The sequence below is a fragment of the Muscardinus avellanarius genome, assembly GCF_963383645.1.
Source record: "Muscardinus avellanarius genome assembly, chromosome: 16".
Classification (NCBI taxonomy): domain Eukaryota; kingdom Metazoa; phylum Chordata; class Mammalia; order Rodentia; family Gliridae; genus Muscardinus; species Muscardinus avellanarius.
Window position 1 is genome coordinate 69,886,940 of NC_137802.1, and position 11,931 is coordinate 69,898,870.

At 51.4% G+C, this 11,931-nt stretch overlaps 1 protein-coding gene across 1 annotated transcript; it reads right to left on the reverse strand.

The window, feature by feature from the left end:
* Nucleotides 1-8,152: 8,152 nt before the first annotated feature.
* Nucleotides 8,153-11,931, reverse strand: ST6GALNAC1 (ST6 N-acetylgalactosaminide alpha-2,6-sialyltransferase 1; the record flags this gene model as incomplete). The annotated part of the gene is made up of 8 exons (XM_080714143.1): nt 8,153-8,344; nt 8,621-8,720; nt 8,806-8,895; nt 9,052-9,155; nt 9,354-9,492; nt 10,587-10,758; nt 10,896-11,064; nt 11,725-11,931. The coding sequence occupies 8 exons, from the start codon at nt 11,929-11,931 to the stop codon at nt 8,153-8,155; spliced, it is 1,173 nt and encodes a 390-aa protein (XP_080570269.1).

An 11,931-nucleotide genomic window follows, 5' to 3' on the forward strand; every position in this document is an offset into this window, starting at 1 on the left:
AGGCCCCGCTCTTGGTCTCTTTGAATCTTGACCAGTTTCTCAGTCTGACTTTGCCTTTCATGACCTCTGAATTTTTAAGAGAGTAGGCCAGTTATTTTGAATATTCCCGAGTTTGGATTTGCTTGGTGTTTCCTAATGATTAAAGTTACTCTGACTTTTTGGAAGGGATGCCGTGAGAGCACATCCCTCTCAGAGATAACTGACCCTGGTTGTTCCCTTTTTAGTGACACTAACTTTGATCACTTGGTTACAGCCGTGTTTTCCCTCCACCATCAAGGTTTGTAATGTCAACAACTGTTCACTAGAAAGCCCGGCATAGTGGTGGACGCTTGTAATTCCAGCATTCGGGAGGCTGAGTCAGGAGGATCACGGTTCACGGCCAGCCTCAGCTACTACTTAGCGAGGCCCTTTGCAGCTCAGTGAGACCCTGTTTCAAAATAGAGAGTAAAAAATAGGGCTGGGGGTGTAGCTCAGAGGTAGAATGCCCCTGGATTTCATCCCCAGTACAAAAAAAAAAAAAAAAAATCAGTAGAAATTTAAAATAAAAAGAGAAGGTTCATTTCAATACGCAGGCCCATGCCGGGCGGTGGCGCACGCTTGTAATCCCTGCGCTTGGGAGGCTGAGACAGGAGGATCGCACAGGTTCGAAGCCAGCCTCAGCTACTTAGTGAGGCTCTCAGCAACTCAGTGAGACCCTGTTGCAAAATAAAATAGATAATAGGTCTGGGAGTATAGCCCGGAGGTAGAAAGCCTCTGGTTTCCACCCCCAGTACCACCAAAAAAAAAAAAAAAAAAAAAGAAAAGAAAAATACGCAGGTCCAGAAGATGCAGTCTTCCACAGAAAACAAAAATGTGTTTCGATCTAACAAAGATAGGTTTTACTTACAGAAATTAAAATTCTGGCCCAGTGTCCCACTCAGATCCGCTATGCAAACGAGGTGAATTAAACTTGTGGGAGTGCTCAACACTTAGTACACAATACTCAGGAACAGCTCATTGATAAGGTCCGGAAGTGCTCAGGTCTGATTGGTTGTGTGCAGGTCACAGCTCATTGGTCAGGCCCAAAGTGCTCAGGCCTGATTGGCTATTGCAGGTCACAGCTCATTGGTCAGGTCTGGAAGTACTTAGGCCTGATTGCAGGCCACAGCTCATTGGTCAGCCCCAGGTGGCAAAATGGGGCTTTCCAGGGCCCGTTTATTTAGGCCTTTGGAACAAGAATAAGCTCGGGCAGGGGTCCCAAAGTTCAGTTTAGGGTTCTTCCAGGAAGGCAGAGTACATGTGTGACCCCACTCCCCCCACACTCTCAATTAGCAAATGGTTACAAGGCTCCATTCTGAATTTAGGCCCATTTAGCCTAAACTGGGTTTTCTTAGAGGTTCAGCTTAAGGTTCACAGTAATTAATTTTTTTCCTGCTGTATATATCGATATCTGTCTCTCTATATTTTTTACAATACTGGGGGTTAACCTAGGGGCATTCTACCTCTGAGCTATACTCTCAGCCCCATTTTTAATTCCTTATTTTAAAACAGGGTCTCACTGAGTTGCAAAGGGCCTCACTATTTAACTGAGGGTGTCCTCGAACCTGTGATCCTCCTGTCTCAGCCTCCCAAATGCTGGGATTATAAGCATGTGCCACCATGCCCAGCTTATTTTTAATATTTTGTGGTATTGGGGATGGAACCCAGGGGCATTCTGCCTCTAAGCTACACCCCCTGCCCTATTTTTTATTCTTTATTTTTAAACAGGGTCTCACTGAGTTGCAAAGGGCCTCACTAAGTAGCTGAGGCTGGCCATGAACCAAGATCCTCCTGTCTCAGTCTCCCGAATGCTGGGATTACAAGCATCACCACGCCAGGCTTTATTTATTTATTTATTTATTTATTTATTTATTTATTTATTTATTTACAGTACTAGGGACAGGACCCAGGGGCATTCTACCTCTGAGCTACACCCCCAGCCCTATTACTTTTTTTTTTTTTTTTTTTTTGAAACAGGGTCTCACTAAATTGCAGAGGGCCTCACTAAGCAGCTGAGGCTGGCTACAAACTTGCAGTCCTCCTTCCTGTTTCATCCTCCCAAGTACTGGGATTACAAGTGCCCGCCACCACAGCTAGCTAAGACCCATTTTAAATAAAAATAAAATGGGGTTGAGGGTGTATCTTGGAGGTAGAATGCTCTTGGGAAGCCAGGCATGGTGGCTCACTCTTGTAATCCCAGCATTTGAGAGGCTGAGACAGGAGATTCTTGGTTCATGGCCAGCCTCAGCTACTTAGTGAGGTCCTTTGCAACTCATGGAGACCCTGTTTCAAAGTAAAGAATAAAAAATAGGGCTGGCGTGTAGCTCCGAGGTAGAAAAAAAAAAAAACAAAAAAAACCCTTGGGTTCCATTTCCCTAGTACCCCCCCCACACACACACTACTATTTTGTACCATAAAAATATTGTTCTCCTTGATTTTATTTTATTTTTTCTCTTTGTGGTACTGAAGACTGAACCCAGGGTCATTCTACCTCTGAGCCGCATCCCATTCCTATTTTATCTTACATATTTTTATATTTGGATACAGGGTCTCTTAAGCCAGCTGAGGCTGGCTTCGATCCTGCACGGTCCTCCTGTCAGAGTCCCCAAGTGCGGGGATTACGAAGCGTGTGCCACCACGCCCGGCCCTATTTTATTTTGAAATAGGTCCTCACCAGGTTGCTGAGGGGCTCACTGAACTGCTGGGGCTGGCCTGGAACCTGTGATCCTCCCGTCTCAACCTCCCTATTACTGGGATTACGAGTGTGCTGAGGGTGGGACCCAGGGGCTTTTCTACCTCCGGGCTACACTCCCAGACCTATTTTCTACTTTATTTGGAAACAGGGTCTCACTAAGTTGCCGAGAGCCTCACTCAGTAGCCGAGGCTGGCTTCGAACCTGTGCGATCCTCCTGTCTCAGCCTCCCGAGTGCTGGGAAATTTATTCTTTTGAATGGTGGAAATTACAGATCTGGTTTGATCTCTTCCCAAGTGGTTCTCTGGTTCCGCTCCACTCCCCCGGTGAGTCTGCTTGTGCCGTAGAGCCGCGCCGCTTTCACTGTAGAGAGTGAGGACTGGACTTACATAGCGTGTCTTAGGATTCGGCAGAGTTCGACCTGCCTCGCAGCTCTGCTTTCTCAGGTGTCCCTAGCTGTCCTTACATGTTTATTCTCCCGTGCGAATTTCAGTGCCAAATTTAGGCTCTAGAAAAAAAAATATTTTGACATTTTTATTGAAATTTCATTCGATTCACAAATTAACTTGGGGAGAACTGCCACGTTTACCACACTGAGTCATCTTTCTCAGGAACAAAGATGACTGTTGGTTCAAGCGTCTCTCAGGAGCCTGCGGCATTTTCCTCACACAGATTTTGAACTTCTCCTGCCAAATTCATGACTAACTGCCCTTCCTTCTTTGTTGCTATTGTATGTGGCTTTTCTCTATATTATATTCCCTGCTCAGTAACTGTTTATGTTGGTGAAGGTTACTGATGGTTATATTTAATAGTATGTCCTACCCTATCAGATGTGTAATATATGGCCTTTTTTTTTTTTTTTGTGGGTCTGGGGATAGAACCCAGGGGCATTTGACCTCCGAGCTACAACACCCCCTGCCCTATTTTTTTATTCTTTTTATTTTGAAACAGGGTCTCACTGAGTTGCAGAGGGCCTCACTAAGTACCTGAGGCTGTCCGTGAACCACGATCCTCCGGTCTCAGCCTCCCAAATGCTGGGATTTCAATCGTGCACCACCACGCCTGGCTAATATATGGTATATTTTATCACATACTATATTTTTTTTTTTTTTTGCGGGTCTGGGGATGGAACCCAGTGGCATTCGACCTCCGAGCTACACCCCCAGCCCAATTTTTTATTCTTTATTTTGAAACAGGGTCTCACTGAGTTGCGGAGGGCCTCACTAAGTAGCTGAGGCTGTCCGCGAACCGCGATCCTCCAGGTCTCAGCCTCCCGAACGCTGGAATTACAAGCGCGCGCCACCACGCCCGGCTATCACATACGATTATATCATCTACACATAAAGATAGTTTTGCAGTCAACTCAAAATGGATCAAAGACATAGAAATAATCGTAATCATTATTATTATTTTATGGTATTGGGGCTTGAACCAAGAGGCATTCTCCCTTTGAGTCATACCCCCAGCCCAATTTGATTTCTTATTTGGAAACAGGGTCCCCCGAGGTCGATGAGTCTCACTACTTGCTGAGGCTGTCCTCAAACCTGAGATCCTCCTGTCTCAGCCTCCCAAGTACAGGGATTACAGGCTTGTGCTACAACACCCAGCCAAAGACTTGAAAAGTAAACCAGAAACTTTGTAATTACTGGAAGAGGGCACAGACTCAGCTCTCCAACATAGAGGTACTGGTGGAGATGGACTCAGCCAGACCCCTGAAGCTCAGGAAATAAAGCCGAGAATCAATAAATGGGATGTCATCAAAATTTTTTTAATTTTTCTGCAGTACTGGAGATGGAGCCAGGGGCTTTCTACCTCTGAGCTATACCACCCAGCCCTATTAATTAATTAATTTATTTATTAATTAATTTATTTATTTATTGGTGGTACTAGGGGTGGAACCCAGAGGCTTTCTACCTCCGGGCTATACTCCCAGACCTTTTTTATATTTTATTTGGAAACAGGGTCTCACAAAGTGCTGAGAGCCTCACTCAGTAGCTGAGGCTGGCTTCGAACCTGCGCGATCCTCCTGTCTCAGCCTCCCAAGCGCGGGGATTACAAGCGTGCGACACCACGCCCGGCTTTTTATTTATTTTTTATTCTTTATTTTGAAACAGGGTCTCACTAGCTGAGGCTGTCCATGAACCTCAATCTTCCTGTCTCAGCCTCCAAATCAGCCCCCAAATGCTGGGATTACAAGCATACACCACCATGCCCGGCTGGATGCCATCAAATTATATTTTATTTGGAAACAGGGTCTCACTAGGTTGCTGAGAGCCTCACTCAGTAGCTGAGGCTGGCTTCGAACCCATGCGATCCTCCTGTCTCAGCCTCCCAAGCGCAGGGATTACAAGCGTGCGCCACCATGCCCGGCTTGGATGCCATCAAATTAAAATGCTTTTGTGCAACAAAGAAGACAGTCAAGAGTCTGAAAAGAGCCGGGTGTGGAGGTGCACACTGGGAATCCAGCATTCGGGAGGCTGAGCCCGGAGGATCACAGTTTGTGGGCAGCCTCAGCTACTTAGTGAGGCCCTCGGCAACTTAGTGAGACCCTGTTTTAAAATAAAGAATAAAAACAGGTTGGGAGAAAATCTTTGCCTCTACCAGAGGACTAATGTCTAGGATATATAAAGAACTCAAAAGCCGGGCATGGTGGCGCACACTTGTAATCCCCACGCTTGGGAGGCGGAGACAGGAGGATCGCACAGGTTTGAAGCCAGCCTCGCTGGCTTAAGAGACCCTGTTTCCAAATAAAAATATAAAACAGGCCTGGGAGTGTAGCCTGGAGTTAGAAGGGTTCCATCCCTAGTACCAAAAAAAAAAAAACAAACAAACAAACAAATAACACAACTCAAAAATGAGCTACTAGCTGAGCACGGTGGTGCGCACCTGTGTTTCAAAATAAAAAGTAATAAATAAATAAATAAATAAATAAATAAATAAATAATAAGATGGGACCGAGCTTGGTGGCCCATGCCTGTAATCCCAGTGTTTGGGAGGCTGGGACAGGAGGGTCACGAGTTCGAGGACAGCCTCACCTCGAACTGTCTCACCACCCCTTAGCGGCATACTGAGGTCCTAATGAGATACTGTCTGAAGACAAAAAATAAAAACAGCTGTAGCTCAGAGGTAGAATGCCCCTGAAGTGGACCCCCGGTACCAAACGCAACCCCAAGCAGAGTCCTGCCCAAGCCGGCTCTGTCCACCCCCATACTGACAGAGGTCAGAGGCCAAGGAGCGTTCCCAGGGTGCCCCGCTGCCGCCACCTGCCGCCCGGAGCGGCTACTGCAGCTGGCTATGCAAAACAGACCTGCCGCCTATAAGTACCCTAGGTGCCAAGTCCAGGGAGAAGCTTCGCATCCTTGACTGAGCACCCTCATTCTCTTTGGGGTCTTTTTTTTTTTTTTGCGGGCCTGGGGATGGAACCCAGGGGCATTCGATCTCCGAGCTACACCCCCAGCCCTATTTTTTATTCTTTATTTTGAAACAGGGTCTCACTAAATTGCAGAGGGCCTCACTAAGTAGCTGAGGCTGTCCGCGAACCGTGATCTTCCAGGCTCAGCCTCCCAAATGCTGGGATGACAAGCGTGCCCACCACGCCCGGCTGTTTGGGGTCTTTACAGTCCTTTTGGGCTCCAGAGTCCAAATCCTGGAGGCAGAGCTCAAAGGACCAGGCGAAATGAGATGTCTCTGACTCAGCCTAATTCTCATCTTGGGGTTTGAGCAAGAAAGTAGGTAGGCTGACAGGAAAATAGAGACGAAAGGGTAAGGAGAGTGAATTCCGGGCTCGGTCAGCTTTGGTACGCAGGGCCACTTCATCTTTGTGAAGCGGGCGCAGTGGTGAAGCCTGTAATCCCAGCGCTTGGGAGGCTGAGACAGGAGGATCGCACGGGTTCGAAGCCAGCCTCAGCTACTTAGTGAGGCTCTCAGCAACTCAGTGAGACCCTGTTTCCAAATAAAGAATAAAAAATTGGGCAGGGGGTGTAGCTCAAAGGTCTAATGCCTCTGGGTTCCATCCCCAGACCTGCCGAAAATATAAATAAATAAATAAAATAAACATGTCAAACATTTTTTTTTCATTACTGGGGATTAAACCTAGGGGCATGCTACCTCCAAGTTAAACCCCCAGCCCTATTTCTTTTTCTTTATTTTGAAACACGGTCTTACTAAGTTGCAGAGGACCTCACTAAGTGACTGAGGCTCACCTCGAACCTGAGATCCTCCTGTCTCAGCCTCCCAAATGCTGGGATTATAAGTGTGCGCCACCACACCTGGCTTCAAAGATTATTTTTTTTTTTCGGGTCTGGGGATGGAACCCAGGGGCATTTGACCTCTGAGCGACACCCCCTGCCCTATTTTTATTCTTTATTTTGGAACCGGGTCCCACTGAGTTGCAGAGGGCCTCGCTAAGTAGCTGAGGCTGTCTGCGAACCGCGATCCTCCGGTCTCAGCCTCCCGAATGCTGGGATGACAAGCGTGCGCCACCACGCCCGGCGGCTTCAAAGATTTTATTTACTCATTAATTCATAAAGGAATCAGCAAGATATAAAAACTGGCTCAAAGGAGAGCCCAAGTCCAGACACACATTTAGGCAGTCAGGAACGCCCAGTGAACTTGCCACGAGGTATAAAACTGGTAATAATTGCATCTTCATTGTACAAAATGTACTGGCATCTCCATAGACAAGAATCATTTGTATTAGAGTTACCCACAACACATAGCTCAGAGACAAGCAAACTACAGACCCTTCTAGAAGCAGGTCCTCCCTGGGAAGGGTCCTCCAGGCCATCTGTTGTGAAATTAAATAATGCCTCTAAGATTTCACAGCCGCTCAGTAGAAGATCTGGAATGCAAGCCAGATCTAGATGTCTCTGTAAGTCCCAACTTTTTCTTCCGTGCCCAGTAGCTTTTGAGCAGAGAAGAGTGCTTTTTGGCCCTGGGTGGTACTGACCAAGTCCCACCCCATTACTTAAATAAATCCCTGGTCTCAGGACTCCATCAGAACCTGCAGCAACTTTCCAAAGGTCTCCACAACTTCTGGCATTCAGGTGTCATCTTGAGGGACTTGCCTCTGCCGCAAAGATGTTCTGTGGAAGTCTTTTTTTTTTTTTTAATGGTGCTGGGGGTGGAACCCAGGGGTTTTCTACCTCCAGGCTACACTCCCAGACCTATTTTATATTTTATTTAGAAACAGGGTCTCACTAAGTTGCTGAGAGCCTCACTAAGTAGCCGAGGCTGGCTTCGAACCTGCGCGATCCTCCTGTCTCAGCCTCCCAAGCGCGGGGATTACAAGCGTGCGCCACCACGCCCGGCTCTGTGGAAGTCTTGAAGCACTTGGAGCCTGGTCCCAGCCCCAGCGGGCACAGGAGGCGTCCCGGACTCCCCCTGTGCCCTGCGCGCTGTGCCTCCGAGTGGGGGGAGAGACTTCTGCAGCCCAGACTCCAGTCAGTTCTTGGCGGTGGTGTTTTGGGGTCGCTGGTATAGCCAGATGATACCTTCGTCGTGCAGCCGCTTCCAGACCGATTTCTCCAACTTGAAGTCGTGGTTTAGGTAAAAGATGAGTTTCTTCCACGATTTGTCATAGTAGTGGTCGGAAAAGCGCTCGTAGCCCTCGGTGATGAAGCCGTAGGCGCTCACCTGGGGAGCAGTGGGGGGAGACATGGGCCTGCGGTGGCTGTCTCCAAGGCTGCCTCTCCCGGGTGCACCCTGTGTGTGCGGGGAGGGGTCCCCGTGTCCTGGTTCCATGCCCAGAGGTGTGGGTGCAGGTTCCTGCGGATGCACGGGCGCTCTAGCCTGCTGCCCCTCCAGCCAGAGCCGTGCCCCCGCCTAGCCACGGTCAGGGCGCTGGGTCCTTGGAGCCCCAGAACGGCCTGGCCGTCCTGAGCTTGGGTGGCCCTGGAAGCTGAGCCTTACCTTGTCACAGAGATGCAGGGCGGTGAGCAGCAGGAGGGCGCCCGTGGTGGGCCGGTATATTCTCCAATGGGCCGTGTTCAGGATCTTAGACCTCAGAAACCTGCAAAATACCCCAGGGCCACCCCGGAACGTCAGGAGTCTGCGAGGGCCAGGGAAGGGCGGCCCCCACGGGCGTTTCCGCTCACCTGTTCTTCATGTATCGGAGGAAGTCGGGGTGCAGCAGCAGGTACCTGTCCAATCGCAGGGCTTCCTGGAAAGCAGTCTGGGGCCTGCGCCTGGGGCCAGGGCGAGCTGTTCAGACTCGGGGCCGTGAGCACGGCTGTCACCTCCGGGTGCTGCGCGGCTGTCCCCACCCGCCCATTCCGTCTGCAGCCACCCACTTCACAGCTGACGCTTAGCTTCCCAGGGCGCAGGCGGAGGGAAGGGGCTACCTGAACCAGAAGAGGTTCTTTCTCTCGAGCGTCTGATTCAGGAGCAGCGCTTCCAGCCATTCGTAGTCTCGGGTGCCTTCCAGGAAGTGCAGGTAGCGGACGTCCTGAGGACCAAGGACAGCCATGGCCCTGGAGTGCCGCCGCCGGCCCCGCAGCACCCACTTGCCCCTCTGGCCTGGGCTGGGTGTCCCCCCTGCTCTGGCTGCTCATGTGATCGGAGCCTGGACCAACCGTCCAGACAGAGGCTCATCTCCCTTTCCCGTGTCCAGAGACAGCGGCCAGGCCCCCTCCTCTCGGCTCACCTGCCCCAGAGGTACGTGCTGGAAACCCCGGCCACCCAGTATGAGGAGCGACTGGGTCAGGGAGAAGGCGGTGAAGCCGTAGAAGGAGGTGCGAGTGCCCACATCCTCTTCGTAGCCTTTCATGACAGCTCCACTCAGGCTATAGAGACAGAAGCGCAGAGCTAGGCATGTTGACACACATCCGTCGCCCCAGTCCTTGGGAGGATGAAACGGAGGATCACAGGTTCTAGGCCGGCCTTGTAATCCCTCCCGGATGCTCCGAATGCTGGGATTGCAGGCGTGCGCCACCACGCCCGGCGAGTCTCACCATCTTAATGAGACTCAGTTTCAAAATAAAAATAAGGGGCTGGAGCCAGGAGTGGTGGCGCACGCCTGCAATCCCCGCGCTTGGGAGGCGGAGACGGGAGGATCGCCCAGGTTTGAAGCCAACCGCGCTGGCTTAAGAGACCCTGTTTCTAAATAAAAAAGTATAAAGTAGGCCTGGGAGTGTAGCCTGGAGGTAGAAGGGCTTCCAGGAACCCCAGTACCACCAAGAACAAACAAACAAACAAACAAACAAACAAACAAACAAGGGGCTGGAGGTATAACTCAGAGATAGAATGCCCCTGGGTTCAAGCCCCAACACCACAAAAAAGAAGAGAAAAAATGAAGGAAGGAGAGAAAGAAAGAAAGAAAGAAGCAGGGCGTGGTGGCGCACCCTTGTAATCCCTGCGCTTGGGAGGCCGAGACAAGAGGATCACACAGGTTCGAAGCCAGCCTCAGCTACTTAGTGAGACCCTGTTTCCAAATAAAGTATAAAATAGGTCTGGGAGTGTAGCCTGGAGGTAGAAAGCCCCTGGGCTCCATCCCCAGTACCACACACACACACACACACACACACACACACACTATATATATATATATATATATATATATATATATATACCATCATCTATATATATATGTATGTGTGTATATATATATATGATATATATGTATAATAAAAAATAGGGCTGGGGGTGTAGCTTGAAGGTAGAATGCCTCTGGGTTCCATTCCCAGTTCTTCAAGAAAGAAAGAAAGAAAGAAAGGGAACACGGAGGTGGGGAAGGGAGCTGCGCAGCGGTGGTAGAAGAGCTCCCAGTTCTCTCCTGAGCTTCCCTGGATTGTCCAGGACCCCCACCTTCGGGACAGAGGCGCAGGGCCCTGCTGGGCTCTGCTAGCCCGGGTCCTCAGGAGAGGGATTGGCCACTCACCGGAACACGTAGTGGTGGCTGTCTATGTCCCGGCCCACGTGGGAGTTGTTCAGGATGCCCCCGTTGCCCACCACGGCGCAGGTGATGCAGTGCGGGTCCCCCGCGGGCAGGTCGGCCAGGAGCAGCTGCTGCTGGGGCACGGGAGGGAAGCGGGTCACCACCTTCTGCACCACTGGAACAAGGGTGGGGGCTCCGATCAGAGCCCTGGAAGCGACAGGAGCCCAGCCCATCATTCTTCCCAAGTCTGGGGCCCCCAGGAAAGAGGGAGCCCTCCCGGTGCAGCCTCCCCGGCGTGCGGCTCAGACTCACGGGAGTGGTTGAGTTCCATGAAGCCGTAGGGCGGCGCAAAGTGCTCCAGGCGCTCCCACTCCCTCTGGTCCAAGTGTCGGGAGTCCAGGAAGAGAGTGATGTTGGGCAGGAAGAGGTGCTGTAGCCAGGGCGACCTGGAGGCTCTGATCTTCACGGAGTCCTGGCAGGTCTAGGGCAGGAGGACGTGAGGAGGTCAGGTGGGGAGAGGCCCGGGGAGGCCGCCGACGGGGGGCACTGCCTCTGCGCCCTCTTCCACTCCAGGACCAGGGTCTGCCCACCTCCCCTCTCCTTGTTGGCACCCTCTGTGTCCTGAGGGGGTCCCCGGGATGGCAGAGGTGGCTTTGTGAGTGGGAGAGGACCCGGTGTGTCACACGCGGCCTGTGTTCTTGGAGCAGCTCTGTGTGTGTATAATGCTGCCCCTCTGGGCCAGGGCTGTGTGGGCGCTTTTCCTTGGGGCCGTGAATGGCCAAGGCTTGAGCGCTGGCTCAGCAGAAGCCTGGCGCGGTGGTGGCGCAGGCCTGTGATTCCCAGGACTTGGGAGGCTGAGACAGGAGGATCGCAGATTGGAGGACAGCCCAGCAACAGAGAGGAAAGAAAGGCTGTCGAGTTGATTCAGCGGGGCAGCCAAGGTGTTCCTGGAGGCTGGGGTCTTCTCACCTCGTTCCCAGGGCCAGGGAACGAGGACCCCGGAGCCGAGCCCTGCAGCGGGTCAGATGGACGCCCTCCTCACCCACACCTTCCCCAGCTGTGGAGCAGGAGTGTGGGGCTGGCAGGAAGGAAGGAGGGCAGGGTGGCGGCCGCCTCTGCCCGGGCTCAGGGTGACGCTCACCGTCTTCAGGGCCTGCGCGTCGATGGTGTAGTTTTCCTCGAAGTCCCACTGAGGCTCTAACTTGAAGTTGGCAGCCTTCAGTCTCTGGCTTGGTGTGGTGGAATTGGGGAGAAGGCCGGGGCCGGGGGTGGGCCGGGGCTCCTTCTCGCCCGACGTGGCGTTCATTCTTGTTCTTGTCGCCGCTGCTGCTCCGGCAGCTGTGGCCAT